Source organism: Penicillium psychrosexuale (genome assembly GCF_028828465.1).
Source record: "Penicillium psychrosexuale strain IBT 29551 chromosome Unknown utg000003l, whole genome shotgun sequence".
Lineage (NCBI taxonomy): Eukaryota > Fungi > Ascomycota > Eurotiomycetes > Eurotiales > Aspergillaceae > Penicillium > Penicillium psychrosexuale.
Window position 1 is genome coordinate 3,714,196 of NW_026643188.1, and position 19,448 is coordinate 3,733,643.

Here is a 19,448-nt window from a genome sequence, read left to right on the forward strand (position 1 = left end):
GACCGCCCTGGTACTCGGCAGAATTCCCATCGAAAGGCCTGAGCCAACTGGAGATCGACCTGATTGAGCCATCGGCCGATTCACAGTTCAGTATGGAGCAATCGTGTATCCACTTAGAATTCTAGCCATTCCTTGTTTTCTGCTACTCTGCCGTCTCTAAAAACTAGGCTGCCCTGTCCGGATGAAAATTATCAGAATTCACTATTCACATACATCTCATGTCACCGTCAGAGCCGCAAGCCGGACCACCCAAGTTCAAACTAGCACAAGAGAGGGAACTATACAAGTATGTATGTGGGCAGGTTTCCGCTATCCCCGAGTGTGCCGGATCGCAAACTAAGACCCTATATTAAAAAAAAAGATATCTTAAACCCAACGAAGTTTTCCAACCTGGCCCAGGCGCGAGATATGAGGATGCACAGAATCAACGTACTACATATATTCCACGCTTGTCGCCAGACACAGCTTTGACGGCCTTCGCCCAATTAGGAGTTTTAAGGTTCAAGGCTCAACGTGCCTTGATCTCACTCTTCGGTCGCGACCAACATTACATCCTCTCAGAGGCCACTCAAACACTCAGTCTTCAGGATCATACAGTGGAAAATGATCGAGATGCCTTGTGGTTGGGTTGCTGCGTGGTTCCCAAGGGGGATGGAATCTGTCAACAAGTCGCTTCCTTACCGCAACTCAAACCAGAGGAAGATAAACACGTGGTAGAGGGTATATACGTGGTACCTGACCTGCGCAAGGATGACCGGTTTAACCAGTTGGACATGGTCATCGGCTCTCCCAAAGCAAGATTCTACGCAGGCGCCCCCATCATCAGTCCTAAAGGGATCACCATCGGATCCTACTGTATTATCGATGACGAGCCACGATCCGGATTGGACGCCCCGTTGATAAAGTTCCTACAAAATATGGCATCGACCGTCATGGCCCACTTGGACATGGCCCGATCCACAACGGAACATCATCGTGCAGAGAGAATGATTGTGGGGTTCGGAAGTTTTATGGAAGGTAAGGCGACGCTGCGCAATGAGTGGGTACAGGACACTGGACTACGCCTGAATGAACAGCAACATAACGAAGGCCACCTGAATATACTGCAACAAAATGTACAAATCAAATCTGGTCTTCTCACAACCGTCCACACTCGCCCGTCGTCCTCCCCGCTGCAGCCAAAAGCATCTTCACAGAATGGTTCTGAGCGAGTTATATCATCGAATTTATCCAGTGGACCATCGCCGAGCCTCTCCCCAGGACCATCCTCCTCGTCGTCAACGACCCTGTCCGACAAGGATTCAAACGCCAGTTTTGACCAGATGTCAACTCTCAACAAATCCGAAACACAAAGTAGTTTCTCCGTTCGAAGCACGTCGACCGAGAATCTACAAGCTGACATGCTGTCTATCGGGGTTCGACAAGTATTTTCACGAGCAGCTAACATCATCCGCGAGTCGATTCAAGTCGAAGGCGTCGCGTTCTTCGATGCCAGCATCGGGTCGTATGGTGGTCTCGTCAACGATACGAAGCGAAAGGGGCCAGGCTCCGACAGCGGTACTTTGGAAAGCTCCATGGACAGCAGCGATGATAGCACCGAATCTGATTCCCAGAAAAGCTCTACCGCATCCGCCAAGAAGGACAGCCCACCAGAGAATACGACCTTATGTGAAATCCTAGGCTTCTCGACTTCCACTACATCCAGTATCAATGACGAATCAAAAGGAAGACTTGCTCTCCGGGAAGTATTGTTGAAGACGCTTCTGCGGCGTTACCCGCATGGCAAAATTTTCAATTTCAGTGAAGAAGGATCGATGTCCTCGGACGAAAGCAGTGATGGACCCTGGGATAGCTCGTTGAACCGTGGGAGTTCAAATACGACCAACATCGACCTCACTGGTGAAAGAGCAACAGGAAGTCGGAAAAAGACGCGTAGTGCCACGCTCAAGGAGGACGGAATTGTTCTCATTCGACTCTTCCCGGGAGCCCGCAGTATTGCTCTCCTTCCGATGTGGGATTCTCACCGAGCTCGATGGTTCTCGGGTGCTCTGGTGTGGACGAACACACCTCGACGCGTCTTCACATCTGAGACTGAGCTCACATATCTGTCGGCCTTTGGAAATAGTATCATGGCGGAGGTGCATCGTCTGGATGTCGAGATGTCGGAGAAGGCGAAAACAAATTTGGTCAGCAGTATCTCACACGAGTTACGAAGCCCTCTCCATGGCATTCTTGGTACGTCAGAAATACTCCGAGACACGGCGATGGACGCGCTTCAGCACGGATTAGTGCACACGATTGAATCTTGTGGGCGGACGTTGCTGGACACGATCAATCACTTGCTGGACTTTTCGAAGATAAACAATTTCCGGAAGGAAGGGGGTAACAAAGCTCTCCACAGACGGAAAAGCCCTCTTAGGCGACACAAAAACACGGACCCATCGCCTTATAGTAAGAAGCCTCCACAACGGACACGGCATAGTGGCATGATCAGTTTGAAGTCTGATATTCAGCTGGATTCCGTTCTGGAAGAGGTGATGGAAAGTGTCTTCGCAGGCTACAGTTTCTACCACAGCCCACAAAGGTCAACGACGATAGACCGTCCTATTACCATGGAACTTGACGTATTAGGGTCCGACCAGCAAGCGAGTCAGGTCAGCGTCATCCTGGATATCGACGAAGCTGCTGAATGGAGATTCTCCACCCAAATAGGCGCCTGGCGCCGCATCATGATGAACATTTTCGGCAACTCCCTGAAATACACCAAGGCTGGCTTTATATTGGTGAAATTAACGTCATCACCTGTCACTCATGCCAAAGATGCCGTGCCCGGAGGACCTTCTGATTTCAAGGTGACCCTGCTGGTCAAGGACACGGGTATCGGGATGAGCATGGAGTATCTGCAGAATAACTTATTCACTCCATTTACACAAGAAGACTCGCTTGCCCCCGGAAATGGACTCGGGCTCAGCATTGTTCACCATGCGGTTCTGTCTATGGGTGGTCATATCGAAGTTAGTTCACTCCGGGGTCGTGGTACTGAAGTCTCGATTGAAGTCATTCTTACCCACATACCCGCTCAAAAAGCCAACTTGAGTCCCTCCAAACCTGAGCTCATTTTAAGAATCAAAGACTTTACACGTGGCACGACCCTAGGACTTCTGGAGCTGGGATCGTCTGACATCCACGATCGCGATACAATTCTCTCTACCTCTTTAGAGAAATTGTGCAAGAACTGGTTCGAGATGGATGTCCATATCCTGACTCCGTCGGACACTTCTCCCCCCCTCATACGACTTTTATGTTGCGGTGCAGACCGATACCGACTCGGTGAATACCTGGGAATCGTGGTTGTCAAAAACTCGGGATGGCAATATTAGGAGTCGAATGGTTTCAATTGTGGTGATTTGTCAGTCGCCAGAGGCAGCACATCTCATGTCTGTTGCAGCAAACCAATCGAACCACGAGGCTATCGTCGAATTTATCAGCCAGCCCTGTGGCCCGCGGAAGTTGGCCAAGGCATTTAACATTTGCATCAAGCGACAACAAGGTCAGGAATCTCTGATTGGGAATGACTCTGATATAGATCAACCCCAAGAGAAGAATGTGTTTCAGTTGAAGAAGTCACCTCCGGTTTCCAGGGAGGATATCGACGCACAACGTGCTGGAGATGAAAGGGATTTCCAAAAGCATCAGGCAGGAAAACAGGCGATAAATGATGAATATCGCAAGTTGGAGGAAATGGGAGACTCATGGCAACATAAAGACACTCCTCTTCCTCACACTGAAAGTGATGCCATTACTTTGCCAATTCGACATAGATTGCCCGGGAAAGAGGAGCCGACGTTGACAGTCTTGTTGGTTGAAGACAATGATATCAATCTGCAGATATTGGTTGCACATATGAAGAAAGAAGGATACAGGTACACAATTGCCCGCAATGGTTTGGAGGCGTCGAACGCTTTCAAAGCCCATCCTAGAAAGTTCGGAGTGGTCCTAATGGGTAAGTTGGTCTCCTTCTTCTAAATGAAGCACTGTTCTGACAAGCACAGATATCTCTATGCCTGTAATGAACGGATTCGAATCTGCTCGCCTTATTCGCAAGGCTGAGCAAGAATATCAAAACACGCTCGATGTTTCAACGAAAGGATCATTTAGACCTGCGACTATTGTCGCTATGACCGGCCTTGCAAGTGCTAGTGCTCAACATGAAGCGTATGGGTCAGGAATGGACCTCTTTTTAACGAAACCAATCAAACGAAAAGATTTATTCGCGGTATTGAAGGAAAGAAGCCCGGTCGAGGCCAAAAGTCCCTCTCAATGATAAAACACATTAATGACGGTCATGTTTCATCTTTGATGTCAAGTATATATACGATTTTACTTGTTTTGTGTTTGTGCTTCTTTCAACTCTACCATTTTGTCAAGATTAAAGATTAGCACTAGTCATTCAAGTGTCTTAATTTCTGTCTTTCATATTCAATTAATACCGACTTGATGAGAACTTTGTCTAGTTCTATATTGAGGTAGTCAAGCTAGAAACAGAATAGTCGGCCGCAAAAGTCCGGCCCACCTTGCCATGAAGCAAAAGGTATTTTTTGAAGATGTGTAGCCTTGGAAAATGGCAGAGAACCGCCGAGGGCAAGGAAGTCACCAATCGGAGATCCATCGGACCTTAGGGCGGGGTTTGGCGGATTTGACGACCTGTCTTGTTTCACCGTCTATCTTCTCTCGCTCTTCGCATTGACCTTCGTGTTGAGCTCAGCTTCCAACTTGCGGTTCCAAACCCTTGAGACTAGAATGGGAACATTTGGGGGCCAGGTTGATTGAGAGATGCCCTTTTTCGGATTCTACTCTTCTCTGCCGCAATTATCCCTATAGCGAGAGTACGGAGTAGAACTGCCAACTAGTAGCCCCTCGCGCTAGATAGAATATGGCTAGACGTAACTATATATTACACCATATCTACCTGCAATGATTGATGCTAGGCTTACAGTCTGTTATGACCTAGCGGATCGGTCAACCTTGAGCCCCTCATACCCTTCCCCACCATTCAAGCCTCATAAAATAGTCAAATCTCCTATTTAACTTGGGGGTCATGACTAGAGAGGCTAGCCTTATATAATATCAGTCGTGGACCCTTGATTTTCAGGTATTCATTATGAGTATTCGGCTGCTGGTCTATTCAGGGCTGTGTACGTTGTTAGGCGGAATCCTTTGGGACTTTGTTTGTCATGATAGCCTGTCTGGAGGATCCCTGAAACCTATCCATGCACCACTAGCAAGGGTTTCGTACTATTCGGGCAGGAGTTAATGAGCCTACCTACCGCCTCTTTCTTTTTCCTCTTCTCCTTCCTCTTACATTATCAGAGTCACAACTTGAAACTATGTCTTTCTTGCCTTAAGCCCAGAGATAATGGATGGTCAGCAAGATGCTAAGGCTGCCATTGAAGCCCTACAGCGAAGAAGACTTCAAAACCGCATTGCTCAGAGAAACCGTCGTAAGCCATCAAGATCCCTACATTGCAAGCCTCGTGTGAGCTGGCATTCCCTAATCCTATGCTTCCTATGGTAAACGTCAAGCAGAGGTTCAGCAACAGCGAGTGAAAGAGCTAGAAAAACAAACGAAGGGGAGCCAGCAGCAAAAGAATGGCAATGCCTGTCCTTCTGATAATAATCAGTTTGAGCGGAATATACCGGCTCTTGCCTGTTTTGAATCAGACTTACCCCAATCTGAAGCTGTGGATTGCGGGAATTACGCTGCCATTCAACTCGAGAAGTTGCCGGAGCAAAAAGAGAGTCCTGGCATTGCAAGTTCGATTCAGAGACTAAATGACTTCAATATCTTCGATGCCATAATGGAAGAAATGCCGACTTTTGCACTGGACCCCGAACCCGGAATTTGCTCTTTGTCCGCTCATTGTCGAGCCATCCAAAGATCTAGAGACACATCGAAAAAGGACACCAGAGGAGACTCTGCAACATCCCAGGCAATTTCAGCAGCAGAAGTCTACTGTGAGCCGAAACTCTCTTGCGGCGATGGCCCTATCCACTGAAAAGATGATTGAAACCAATACGTCCACTACACGGTCGCCGACGTTGCCATAGGAGACTCCTGAGAGCCCACGAGGTGTTTATCTCGCCGAGAAAAGGGGAAAACAGCACTGCACATCAGTGTCGAGCGTGGCAGTGTGGAAATTGTAAGTTTCCTGTTACTGTACGGGGTTGACGTTAATAGGTAGGACGATTCGGGACGTACAGCACTACACTACGCAGCACGCGGATCACATATCAACATCGTTGCAGAGTTACTCATCGCGGGCGCAGACCTAGAAGCTCGAGACAATGAGGGTAGGAGCCCGCTACATGCCGCGGCTGATGCCGAGTGTGAGCCAATGATACGGTTGCTAGTGCAAGCGGGCGCGGACCTAAATGCAGTCACAGGCATTAGCAGTATCGAGGAGGGGAATGATATTTGTTAATGGATTGAGCCGATGAATGTGATGTTCATAATTAATGATTTCGTAATTTGCCTTTAGGTTAACTTCACGATTAAACTTATTTTAAACTAAATGGATCAACAATGAAAGCTTAATTACGGAGTATTGCAATAACAGAACACCCTTAATCACGATCTAGTATCACTTGCTTCGTATTTTTCACCGGAATTTACCAGGGTTCAAGAAGTACAGTCAATCAATAGTATTGCAATCTAACAGAGAACTTGAGGAGAAAGAACATAGGTAGCATCGCACAACAAAGTCCCATGATCCAGCCGCCAACGTATTCCTAAATCTCGACCTTCAGATCAGCCACCATTTCCTCATTAAGCCTCGCCTCCTCTTCCTGGTAAATGCCAAACTTGCTTCTACCCATGCTATTGACAAGTTCACGGATTTCGGTGACTAGCGCCTCAGCCTCGGCTAGTCGTGGGGGACCCTGGCCTCATAAGGCTCTTGCGATAATCCTGCGAGCGTTGATAGCTTGCGGGGAGGTTTTGCCAATGTGTGGACGAGCATCGATCCACTCACAAACTGGCCGCGCAATCTCCTCCGCTTCCTTATATTTCCCAGCCTTGACAAGGTGCTCCGCCAGCATATAGGGAGGGACAATGTTCGACTCGTCCGGCCTTTTCTCCACTAGCATGCGGACGGTTTCCTCAGCCTGCGGGTGGCCCAATTCATTCTCCAGTGTATAGATCCCCTGCCACAATGCATACCACCGTTTGTAATCGACTTCATAGAGTGACTGAGGCGGCGAAGTGGCCGCTTCTTCTTTTGCCAGCTTATTCTGGAGCAGTTGAAGGAGAAGCTGGAGCTTTTCTTGCTGGTCGGCGGTGTTGTCGGGGTATATTCCTACCGAGTCAACGGTTAGCTGTTCCAGTTCGGAATCTGAAAAGTTTCCCAGAAAGTTGCGGGCAGTGCTGTTTACTGGTACAGGTGCCTCCCATGAGAACGACTTAGCCGCCTCGGCGGTGGTGATCTCGCCGGTTGAGTACCGGAAAGATGAAATGGCTGTCATTCTTGAGATGGAAACAAGGCAATAGGGAAGAAAGGATTTTATTCAAAGGAATTGGCTGAAAATGAAGATAAAGATGGCTGGATCTTCCAAATGGCGTTCTATTCACTTATACACAATTTTAGGGAGGTCGAAGACGAGGGGCTTGCAGCTTCTTGTCAGACAAAGAAACGTATTTACGCTAGTTTTCCTTGAATCGTCCAATAGGAAGGAGAAAAAAAGGTGAAATTGAGTGCTGACTAGACGCAATGAGGAGCAGATAACTAAATAACAGCATTACAAGCAATAAGCTGACTGAAAAATGGGTAGATGACATGATGGCTAGTGTGCTGACGCGCTAACATACACCTGGGCAATAGCAACTCCGAGCCGTGTGGACGACCTAAACAGATATTCTTTTTAGTTTCTTTTTTGAAAGTAATTTGGATTATCTCGTTTCTCGATAGATATTTACATATGGCTATGTATCCATTCGTCCTCCGCTAGCTCCTTAGCGGAGCTACGCTTGCTAGGCTCCCACTGTAGCATTTTGCGCATGAAACGTAGAAAGGCCTCTCGATCTTCCATTTTCCCATCGAGAGTAGTTTCCCTCTCCTCGAGCGGAACCCGATCCGTCAATAAATCCGGAGTGAGGAAATCACCTAGAGTCAGCTTGTTAGCGGGGTTAGACGTACTGTAAGAATAAGAAACTTGCTTGCCTTCGCTTGAGAAGAATTCGTCTCTTAGCTCCCCCGTAAGAAGGCTAGGAGGTGGGGAACCAAGAAGACTGATCATCTCAGCAAGATGTGCTCGACTCCGGTACCTCTCAAATTCGGGATCTTCGCCCGTAAACAAGGACCCGCCTTCGTAGATATCCCAAATCTATACCTATTAGAGATGTTCGCACCATAATCAGGCTGTTTCTCTCACCATGCATCCCACATTCCATATATCGGCGCTATACGTCCATGGAACACCTAAAATCACTTCCGGTGCTCGATAAATCTTAGGCTGAATGAATACCGAGTGGTATTTGTTGCTAGTACCGAGTATGGCCGAACCAAAATCGCAAAGGACCGGAGCGCCGACTTGTTTAGGTATTTTGAGTTCCTGGGACATGTAGATTGTTCTTCCGTCTGCGTCTACCTCTTTCCTCGGAACGGGTCGTTGAAGTTCGTTTTCTTCAAAGTCAGTAAAGACTGAATCATCTTTGATACCGAACATGATATTATCGGCCTTGATGTCTAATAGGAAAAAGAGTAAGCGAACTATATGATGTAAGTAGGGGGTATGTTAGGTTACAAACCAGTGTGTGCAATCTGGCACTCTGTATGAAGATAATCCAATGCTAAAAAAAGGCGATGAAGAACGACTGCGATGACTGGTGAGGGTAGTCGCTCTACTGGGTTGCGGCGTAAGAAAGCTAAAACACTCTCCCATAGTGGGGGATGCACTAGGCATCGATGCTTGTCTTGAGGTCCATCGATGTAAAATGTATCAAGCAACGTTCTTATAACATCGCGACCGGGATGGGCAGTTACACATTGCTCCATATGTCTATACATATTAAGCTCGTTATCCACTTGCTGGCCCATGAACGAAGCCTGAACGAAGATTTTGAGCATGACATAACGACGGCCACTATAATTAGTGTATAAGTTTTGTCGACTTCTCTGAGAATCGTAAGGGATCTCACTCCATGTCCCGTGCAAGCCACGCAGTTGAAGTAGATCCAAATCCCAATTTTCCGATCACTTGATATCGCTCCTTGATGACTTCTCCTATTCGAGTTGGATAATACTGCGGGGCGGTATAGTCTGGTAGAGTTTCTTCTTCAATTTTGTGCCCTTCGGGTATCCGAACGAAGTTCGGATTAGAGAAATTCAGAGGTTTCCATCTCCGCCCGTGTTTGGGCAAAGATCGCAGAAGCGAAGAGAACATGATCTAAGGTAAGGGGACAGATTTGTCGTGTGTCGATTTGTAGATCAAAGACTGGAGTGTGCCAGGGGTGAAGGGATTGTCGAAGATCACCAAGTCAGGTGACCTCCCCCCTGGAGAACAGCGCAATGCCGTGTTCAGGGTGCGCTGGGATTTCACTAGAAAGTGATTAAACAGTTCTCTACGGCTGAGACCATCCATGCGGGTTCAAGCTCTGGGGCCATGTGGATCGTTTCCCACTTGCCGTACAGCCAGTATTGGACCCACGACGAGAACGACCCTCATTGAGCCCCAGACCACAGATGGATCCCCTGGGGATCTGAGGTCAGGATTGCTGTGGCATCACGTAATATCGCTATCCGTCCATAGATGGGTGAGTATATAGATCTTCAGACGCCTATTCCAAGCTTCTCTATTCTTAGTGCACATAAGGAGCACCCTGGAAAAAAGGGGGGTCTTGAGTGTAGAAGGTCAACCTCTAGAAAATATTGATCCGCAGTACAGGAGGTTACCGTCTGCATGATTGTCTCTTCTATGACTATCTGCTATTTATATTTGCTAGATAGATTGTTTAAGCGAGATGTTCGAAGTTTGCAACGTTTGCAAAGAATCAGCTATATCAACAGGCTCTCACTTTGCAACTTGTCTCTTCTTTCTTTCTTCATCTTCGTCGTTTAGTTGAATGTACTCTTTATTCTTGATCGATCTGGCACCTCAGGGGAGTGGTGCTAGTACTGATATACCGTACTTACAATACCATACCATGTTTCGTGCATTTGAAGACACCGGTCTAACTACTTATGTGTATGCGTAATATAAAACCAGACATCCGTCCATACACGACTGTTACAGACTGTTTTCTTGCCCCTCAACCCTCAGCATGAACACCACGCCAGAACAGATCCTTGACATCGAAGATGCTCTCGTTTCAGACGAGAATCCAGCGCGCGATGAAGATAGACTCGATTTTCAACGCTGCGCCAGATTGCACAACTACCTGGTCGCATATGCCTACATGGCCCGTAATGGAACAAATACGCCCGATCTCGACGCCCTAGCCAGGGAGTCATGGTTCTTCAACCAGCCGAACGAGAATATTGACGCCATTCGCGCTCGGCTTGACCCATCATTAAACTCATTCCTTGATTCAATCTATGATCCGACGCCGGGATTCTTCTACTGGGTGAGCAGGCTTCGAATGAGACTTGCCGACGAGTCTTTTCCTTTCGAAGATAACGATTTCGAGGATAAAGAGCGGTTTGTGATCATTTACGACACAACTCCCGATCTAGGCTCCCATTGTCTTGGTGTTCTCTACGACCAGCTGAACCATCGTGCCTCGTTCCCATTGACTATCGAGAATTCAGAAAGTATTGAGCCTGTTGCTGAACATTGGGATATGTGGTTTCCTCTAGAGACGATTCTTACTCAATGGATCTATATGCTCCGAATTGGAAAAATCACGGCCGATCCAAGGAACGAGGGAGACTTATCCGACGAGGAAGCGAATTTGCGACATCAATTTGGATTATGGTGTTGGCACCCATACTGCGCTGCTCAGATTGATAGTACGGTTGCTGCGATGGACCGCTACACGGACGCGGTCGAATCACGGATGCAGTCTCTTTTACCAATATCCCGGGATACACCATTGTTTACCGATGCAGAGCTCGATGCGGCTTTAGTGCCAAAGGAGTGCTTTATTCGCTCTTTTCTGACCCGAGTGAGGACCCCACGTTTCAAGCTAATCGCGCCCGGCCTGGGGGTTCCGCACGATAAGGAAGCCTTCACAGCGCGTCAGATTTTCAACGCGGAAGGCCAGGGCAGGGTTGTACCGTCATTCCTCCTCTTTGCATCTGCGGATGTTAGGCGCACGATCAGTTTCAACGAAGAAATTTATCGTTTGTTCTTTGGATTGAGAAATGATATACCATTCAACGAAGGTGATCCTATCCCCACAGGATTATATAATGCGACGGTCAATCGATTTGAATACGATTCTGAAGAAACTGGATTCCACCTTCTACTCCCATTCACACTACGGCCGAATATTGCCGACGAGGATGGAGCTAGGCGGAGTGATGGAACTCTAGTGCCATCTGGCTCATCCACGCAGCTTTTCCAGCATGGCGTTTTTCACCCGTTTGGCGGAGAGCACCGGGGGCAGAGATTGGAGAGGTTGTTTGATCGATGGACTGAATTGATTGAAAGTGGCGTGTGGACAGTGGGCGAAAATGGCGTTGAGGGAGGGATCGATATGTTCCGGGATGCAGATCATGGCGCCTGGGAGGATTACTGGATTCCCCCATCCTGGTGAGATTTGATTGAATTATTTAGGAAGAAAAGTGCATGAAGAAGGACAAGCAACATCAATGGATTTCAAGTATCCATGCATCTTCTACGTACAGACACCACTATAACAGTTCGGACCTGAGCAATAAGCAGTAGAGTTGCCACATTATCCACTTACAGAGCAGCAGCATAACCGCACGAATCGACGAGACAGCGTCTGCGTCTGTGGTTTAGTATTTGAAGAGGCTTGGGGCATAGTAAACAGAAGTAAGAATAAAGTCAAGATGAAGAATCAGGTGTCTGGTGGCTTCCTGCCTTGCAACCTACGAGTTAATAAAAAACAACAAAACCAAACGCTTGGCCTTAATGTGACTTTGAGGGCATTACAAGCGGTCATTCCCCTACGCTCCTGGGGCTTTGAAACCCTACTCGCAAGCATCCGCATATATATGTCAAGTCCATCACCAGATAACCACACTCAAGCCAAATGACTCCTCGCGTTATCTCGGTATAGGTAATATATGAGAAGCCAAATCGTCCGAGAAATCTCTTGGTATTTTGTTACATCACTTTGTTAACTCATCTAATTCGGAAACGTAATATTAATCAAGTGTGAGCCGTGAAGGGGAACGATACGGATCTGCTGGGGAATGTGGGGCGGCAATGGAATATGCCTCTTGTGCATGACCGTTTTTCGATCGGTTGATGACTTTGAAGCCTCGGTCGAAGTTCTTGATGCAGACAATGGCGCATACAATGGTTGCAGAAGTCAGCACCACAGATACCGATGCGAAGAATAACATTATGTCCTTCCCGGCGGTGGCAGCCCCACAAAGAATGACGATGCGGGTGATGAGATACAAAAGTAGACCGAGGTAGCATATCTTGCAAAGGTTCAGTGGTAGTTCTTCGTAGAGGCCTGACAGGGTAGGAAGCAAGGGAGCTCACAATGATACAAACAACGCCAATGGTTCGTTCGTGTTGGACAAGCCAGATACCAAGTAGCATAACGATGAATGAGGCCGGAATGAGGAGCATTGTGAGAGTATACTCCGGTTCCTTGAAGTGTACATACACCAGGTTGTATTGGATGATGAAGCCCAACAGGAAGTAAAAGAGGAGTTTTATCAGAACCAGGAAGATCTGTGCTCATCTTTTGTTAGCATGGATACTTGAGATTTGTTCATAGGCCAGTGAAGCCGTGGGTGGTGGAAATCACCTCGTAGAATAGATAACGTATTCGTGTTTTCAAGCTGCCATGAACAGACTTGTAGATGACCCATGAATACTCCCTATGCAAATAGTATACAACGAAGCACAGAAGCAGAGTGCACAATCCTGTAATTATTGACACTACAATCTCCGCGGGCTGAATCTGGGGCCAGAGGTTGCGCCACCAGAGTTGGAAACCCATAGCGCTGGTCAAACAGTTGCGTGATAGCTCCTCTCATGTAAATGTACTGCATAATAGAGTACGCAAAACTGCAGGCATCGCAGATGCAGATTGAAAAGAGAAGAACATTATTTTTGTTATGGATCGCATCCAGGGCGAGGATGAACTCGTAAACCGAGGCGAATATGAAAATGCCTAAATTAATTGGGACCATGTAGGCTACTGGAACCTGTGTGATGGTAGGAGTAACCCATAGCTGCCATTCCACGAGTATATAGCTAGTGTTCTGGTTAGGGTGGCTCGGACGAAGATAGGGACGAGAGCGTACATCTTAAGGGCAATGGTCAGGATAACCTGCGTGAATAACACGATACACAACCACCATTCATTTCTTATGGTCGGTCTATACATATCAGGTCGCTTTTCTGCTCTCTCGCTGAACCATTGAAGATGGAAATGAATATTTTATTTTTATCCCTTAGACTATTCTTTTCCTCTACCTCACGTGATTCTTCTGACTACGAATGTAGTCAGTGTCAAACCAATGGGAATTATTGCGGTAAAGGATTAACCTTCTTCGGTGCAACTCACGCAGATCTTTCATTAGTACGGAGTAGTTGTGGATCTCTTGTACGGAGCATGTTTATGGTATAATACCTACTAGTGATCTCGACGGCGATAGTCGTTGCAGAGCGAAGCGACTGATTCTGACTTCTAATGCTGCGCAAAGCCCCCTCTTACTGGCTTATTGGCTTCACAGCGACCCCTCGGCTAGATCAACTTCCCTGCTTTTATCATAATTCAGCCCTAAGAGAAACTTGGCCATGTGACCTTACCTGGTCACATGACCATGCATTAAAACGCTATTATTTCAGGAGAAAACTTGGCCACGTGACACGTAAGACCTTCTGACGGAAAAACGGTGGTAAGGCGAGTGTATACGTGGCAGAAAAATCTCAATAAATTCTCTAACTCTCTAAAAAATGACAATAGTCCCAAAAACCGACAATCTTATGGACAACTTAGTAATCAAAACAAACAAAACAAAATGAAAGGATGTTTTTCGCCAGAAAACTGTGGGACTGGTTTTTCGGGCGAAAAACCAGCCTGGTCAATCACGTGACCCATCTGTATCAGGGATGAAAAATGACAGTATTCATCCTAGATTCTGACACCTTCTGGTTTATACTTGCTTCGCTTCGCTCCGCAATAACATAGCTAACTAACTGATCTTAAGCTGTTAGGTAGTTATGAATTCATGGAGGATTTTCCCTTTTGAAGTAGGACTTTTTTCTCTTTTCTCGATATTGAAAGGAAGACAAGGTTGCAATGACTATGTACATTAAATAAGCATCTGAACAAACCGAAGCGATTGAATCCGATCAATGAATTGTATGAAGTTATAGTGTCGAGATATTTCTCCGTGCCCGATGGCCTATGCTTTCACAGGAACATGGACCATCCACTGAAGAAGCTCATAGATGATCTGAGTCACCGTAATTGCCGTCGTATCTGCATTGTTGTCGTACACAGGGGCAAACTCTACAACATCCGCGCCAATAATGGGCAGGCCAGCTTGCGACAGACCATACAAAATACGGAGAAGCTCCCGTGTCGTCCAACCACCAGGTTCAATGGTTCCAGTCGCAGGCGTGAAGGCTTCTCTCAGTCAGCACAAGTCGCTTGATATAATCAAGGTAGAGTGTGTAGTACTTACCGGGGTCGAGTACATCGATGTCAATGCTGACATAAACATAGTTATCACTGACTGTGTTTACAATTCTCCGAATAATCTCGTCGATTCCAATCTCATCGATCATTCGGGCACGGATAATAGTGAATCCACAGCGTACATCATTATCCAAGTCGTAGAATTTATCAAAGAGCATGGATCGCGATCCTAGATGCATGTTGCTGTCGTTGGATAGCAGCCCTTCCTCGTGTGCTATATGGAGCATACTTCCATGGGTTACTTCAGAGTATTTTGTTAATCCACCCCCTAGCTGCTTCGGGTCCCATGTATCAAGGTGGGAGTCGAAGTGAAGGACTGCAACCTTGCCCCAGGTATGTTTCAATGCTCGGATCGCCGGAAGTGCTGTCCATTTATATTAGTATATCAATCAGCAGCTATACACCAAGGGCATCTTACTAATTGTATGATCTCCTCCAATCGAAATCAGTCTGACATATTTGCCCTTTTCCTTATTTTGTGGCTTTCTTGAGGCAGTCTTCGTCCACCCGGCCTCTAGTTCGTGAATAGCTTGAAGTTTATCGAATGGGGTATTAGAGATATCGCCGCAGTCAATAATAGATGCCCAGTCTGTAAAAGGATTGACCATATGGTCCATACTGGATATTTTGTCAGTTATATATTTGATTCATCTATATAGAAGAGACTTGCCTATATGCGAAACCGGGGTCTAATCGACGTGACCCTGATCTCGTCCCAAGGGGACCAAATCGTTCACCTGGTCGATAGGTAACACCTAGGTCGAATGGAGCACCGACAATACCAATATCAAAAGTCTCATCGCTAGCCGGGACAAAGCAATTAGTCCAATTCAGGTGGGCAAATGTTGCGATCCCGCTGAACGGAGGGGTAAAATCATTCTCAATGTGATAATCGCTCTCAATGTGGAACTCATATTGACCGGTGGTAAAGGTATCAGCACTGGACTGTGGTCTGAAAATACTGCTTTCGAGAAATGATGAGTCGGTTGACGCGCTCAATTGATGTTGGGTAAGGACCTTGGGAACAACAAATGCTGCTGTCAAGGGAACGAAAAGTGCCCCCAGCCCAGCGAGAGCGACGGAGAAAGGCATGATGTTTGTTCAATGTGAATTAAAAAGAAACATGAATTCATTTTCCTTTAAGAATAAAAGTAACTCTTGGTAATTCCATGACGAAGCGACATGACATCGCTATCAGTGCCAACATTGCGGGTATCAGACCCGATTAGGTAACTAACCGGCCCCTTGAAATTTTTTTACCAAAAATACGGACCCTCGCATCTGGCACATGTGACTTAGTGTTTGAAAGACGTTGAGGGAGATGGCTTGTCTAGGTGTGTCGGCTGTTCAAACTTATATGGCAGGTAGCTTCTAGTCGGATGGCTTGTACATGATGATTATGAAGATGATTTATTCGATTATTTTCTCATTTGCGACTCCTGTTATCCATTGTGGCGCTATCGGGAATTCATGTTGACTTGATCCATGCGGAATGTCTCAGTAGACCAGTAGACTTATACACCTTCGTAAGTAGCCGGAATGTTTTCGTTCCATGAATGGGCATCTAACCCTGTACCAAAAGAAGAACACACCTGGGCATAGGGTAACAGTGGGTTTTTGTTCAAGCTACCTTGTGGAGCGGTGCGACTTGTGCGCGACTTATGCCTTGAAAATATCCAAGTGGTACTAACATGGAATAGCGGCTTGATAGCTGGAGGACCCAAACTCGCGACAGGGACTTTTGCAGATCATATTTTTATCATTCTTACGTTCAAGGCATTCTTAGCAATATAAGACCCTGAGCAAGGCAATACACCATGATAGAATGCGTACGCATTCCTCATGTGATGACCTTCATTCGTTCATCCGGAAACTCAGGGGAAAATTCCTTTGGCTATTTATCTCCATACAGAACCATAGGTCGTGCCCATTTCACTCCATAGATTTGAAGTAATATAATTGCCGGGACCATTCCGAAGAAGGTGATCAAGCCCTGTGCGACAAAACACCAGAAATAGCCTATTCAGGACAGTTACTTGTAGCAGCAGATATGAAAAATGGGTATCATGTTACCTGACGATTCGACCCAGCTACTTATGAACCATGGTTCAACAAACGATGCAAGCTGTAGGAAACGTTAGCTTTTAGATGAAGGTAATTGAACGGCTAAGTCTTATATTAAAGAGCACGGAATAGAATGTAATCACATCCATGACATGCTCTGGGTATAAATCGACCACAAAGCTGGACATAGTCGTGTTTCCGATCTGTATTCCAGCTCCAACTGTGACGGGCCTCAGTCAGCCATGCTAAAAGTGAGGGGGTGGAATTCTTCAAGGAGAAGCCTCAATGAACTTACAGAGAAACAAGGCAACCTCTCCGGTCATCCAATGCCAGTCTTTGTCGATAGATACTCCCCACAAAGCGTATCCAATACCTGCAGTCAACGCGGCTGGATATGCCAACCAAAGTCGCAACGCTGGGTTTTTTTTTTGGCTTTTGCTCGCCATGGTGCCAACAATCCAATCTCCTAATCTCCCTGACATGAACACCTCTCCCACTATGGAGCCCAGCATAAACCCGATGAACAAAGCTCCCTGTACAGAGGTCGAAAAGTCGGAGTAGGCGGCGGGGGCCATTATCATTACCGAGTTGCACCTAAAAGCCGACGTCAAGTTCTTTTCCTTTGGAAAGGGATCGGAGACGTTGATACCACCAATATTGAATAAAGACGAGCGAACAGAATCCGAATGTGACAGTGGGGTAAGTCCACATTTGAAGGTATCGGAAAGTACTTGTCCACAAAGGCCCAGAATTTATTCCAGGGACACGGGTAATATTCTAGTTCAAAGTAATGTTCAGTAGGGGGATTCAAGAATTATGGGTGGGTGTTGAGGTTTTCCTTACCCAGAGAGGGATATTTTTAGTTCGCTTTATTGTTTCTACCCCATTGCTAGGGGTAATATGGCTTTCGGTCAAAGCCATCGGTGTTTCAGCAACAATCAAATCGCGAGGATAAAGAGTCTCCGGTAGGGTGATTATGATGAGCGCGAGGAGGACAGAGTAAAGAATGACAAGGTGGTAGCTTGACCAAAACTGATTTGCCTCTCCAAGAAAACCCCCAACTGTACAGAATGGTTAGCAGTAATAAAAGAATGGAGTATCGGATCGTACTTAGAAGGCCTAGTGGGGCTCCAATGGTCGTTCCCATAACCCAGAGACCAATCCGAAATCCTCGTTCGTGGCTCCAGGAAATGTCGTCTAAGATGGCGAGACCGACATTCAATCCTGGTCCGGTTCCAAGTCCCTGAAAAAATCGAGCGGCCATGTATCCGCTCAGCTTGATTGACTGGATAGAAGCACATCCACTTGCTATAATAGCAATGCTGATACTAATGATGAGAACAATCCTCCGACCATATGTATCGGCAAATGGCCTTGAGATCAATGGACTTATTGAAAGGCCCAAAGAGGGAGTGGCGATACTCCACGAAATGTCCTGATAGGAGGCATTGAATTGGGTCTGCAAGGCCAATGTAACAGGTATATAGACGGTGGTTGAATAAACAATAAGCAGACTGTAGATGAACACAACCAGAAGACAGCACAATTTGGTATATTGATTGAAATTCAACGGATCAAGGTGATCATTCGTGGGGTTTGGCTGCAACGGCAGACCGTACGGATCAAGTCTCTCGCAGGTACCTGCCTCTATTCCCGGGGATGCACTGTTGACGGGCGTTATCTTCGTAGAAGACGAAATACTTCTTTGATCCATAGTGAAATCCTTCGTTTTTTCGGTTCGTGATTTGATAGTTTCGATGCTTCGTGGGGAGGTATCTGCAGGCATGTTTCGTGAGGCTTTGCTAGATATGTATGTATGAACGTTTGGAGAGAGAGGAAGGGGCGAGTGGGGAACAGCTAATCTACATTAGATTTAAGCTGTCTGGATCAAGAGTGATTCCGAGTGACTGTTCGTATCGATTCAGCCAGGTCGGCTCAACAACTATCAAAGACAAATTCGATAACCACTTCAACCGTTCCATGTAATTTTGGTTTCTGATACAGTCTCGGTACTGTCGTTTATCTCTTTATCTCTTTATCTCGATCTTTATCAGCCGGACCTTCCCAAAGGAGTTTCATAACCGTTCTATGATCTATCTAGATTACCAGTCGCCACTTTAGGAATTGCGATGATAAATCTGACAGGGTATTATCACATCACTAAAGAAAAAAGATTATGTGTTACGAAGGAAGATACTCGTCCCTGGTATTGGCAGTCACCTGCGTTTTAAGACTGATAACGGGATTGAGTAGCTTGAGAAGCTAAAACAAGTAGCCGAGCTTAACGACAACTTTGGCAAGCCTTGGTAGTACGGATCTAGATCCTCCACATTTTTGTAGACCTAAACTTCTTTGGACCAAATATGCGCGATTTGCCATGCCGGTCGGTGACATTTACCGTTTCAAGGGAATCCGGAAAGATGGGGACTTGCGGAGAAGGGGAGACTCATGAAGAAGAAACAGACATGATTCAGAAAGGTGAAGCCTGTCCTGTAAACTTGAACTTTGAGTCGTTCGTTCATATTGATACCTT

General features: G+C 46.5%; 8 protein-coding genes across 8 annotated transcripts; 3 read left to right on the plus strand and 5 right to left on the minus strand.

Moving 5' to 3' along the window:
* Positions 1–218: 218 nt before the first annotated feature.
* Positions 219–4,324, plus strand: N7518_005270 (hybrid sensor histidine kinase/response regulator; the record flags this gene model as incomplete). Its single annotated transcript, XM_057186197.1, has 4 exons — positions 219–286; positions 362–3,251; positions 3,316–4,003; positions 4,053–4,324. The coding sequence occupies 4 exons, from the start codon at positions 219–221 to the stop codon at positions 4,322–4,324; spliced, it is 3,918 nt and encodes a 1,305-aa protein (XP_057042967.1).
* A 1,092-nt stretch (positions 4,325–5,416) lies between these two features.
* On the plus strand, positions 5,417–6,056 carry N7518_005271 (uncharacterized protein; the record flags this gene model as incomplete). The annotated part of the gene is made up of 2 exons (XM_057186198.1): positions 5,417–5,501; positions 5,587–6,056. 2 exons carry the CDS (start codon positions 5,417–5,419, stop codon positions 6,054–6,056), a joined length of 555 nt encoding a protein of 184 aa, XP_057042968.1.
* A 733-nt stretch (positions 6,057–6,789) lies between these two features.
* Positions 6,790–7,521, minus strand: N7518_005272 (uncharacterized protein; the record flags this gene model as incomplete). Its single annotated transcript, XM_057186199.1, has 2 exons — positions 6,790–6,944; positions 7,032–7,521. The coding sequence occupies 2 exons, from the start codon at positions 7,519–7,521 to the stop codon at positions 6,790–6,792; spliced, it is 645 nt and encodes a 214-aa protein (XP_057042969.1).
* Positions 7,522–7,968: 447 nt separating this feature from the next.
* On the minus strand, positions 7,969–9,438 carry N7518_005273 (uncharacterized protein; the record flags this gene model as incomplete). Its single annotated transcript, XM_057186200.1, has 4 exons — positions 7,969–8,379; positions 8,428–8,741; positions 8,804–9,138; positions 9,194–9,438. The coding sequence occupies 4 exons, from the start codon at positions 9,436–9,438 to the stop codon at positions 7,969–7,971; spliced, it is 1,305 nt and encodes a 434-aa protein (XP_057042970.1).
* Positions 9,439–10,315: 877 nt separating this feature from the next.
* Positions 10,316–11,752, plus strand: N7518_005274 (uncharacterized protein; the record flags this gene model as incomplete). The annotated part of the gene is made up of 1 exon (XM_057186201.1): positions 10,316–11,752. The coding sequence occupies one exon, from the start codon at positions 10,316–10,318 to the stop codon at positions 11,750–11,752; it is 1,437 nt and encodes a 478-aa protein (XP_057042971.1).
* A 577-nt stretch (positions 11,753–12,329) lies between these two features.
* On the minus strand, positions 12,330–13,531 carry N7518_005275 (uncharacterized protein; the record flags this gene model as incomplete). Its single annotated transcript, XM_057186202.1, is given in 5 exon segments — positions 12,330–12,611; positions 12,676–12,870; positions 12,947–13,145; positions 13,156–13,398; positions 13,449–13,531. The coding sequence occupies 5 exon segments, from the start codon at positions 13,529–13,531 to the stop codon at positions 12,330–12,332; spliced, it is 1,002 nt and encodes a 333-aa protein (XP_057042972.1).
* Positions 13,532–14,555: 1,024 nt separating this feature from the next.
* N7518_005276 (agmatinase) lies at positions 14,556–15,943 on the minus strand (the record flags this gene model as incomplete). The annotated part of the gene is made up of 4 exons (XM_057186203.1): positions 14,556–14,779; positions 14,838–15,215; positions 15,270–15,469; positions 15,522–15,943. The coding sequence occupies 4 exons, from the start codon at positions 15,941–15,943 to the stop codon at positions 14,556–14,558; spliced, it is 1,224 nt and encodes a 407-aa protein (XP_057042973.1).
* A 1,779-nt stretch (positions 15,944–17,722) lies between these two features.
* Positions 17,723–18,701, minus strand: N7518_005277 (uncharacterized protein; the record flags this gene model as incomplete). Its single annotated transcript, XM_057186204.1, has 2 exons — positions 17,723–17,976; positions 18,026–18,701. The coding sequence occupies 2 exons, from the start codon at positions 18,699–18,701 to the stop codon at positions 17,723–17,725; spliced, it is 930 nt and encodes a 309-aa protein (XP_057042974.1).
* Positions 18,702–19,448: the final 747 nt, after the last annotated feature.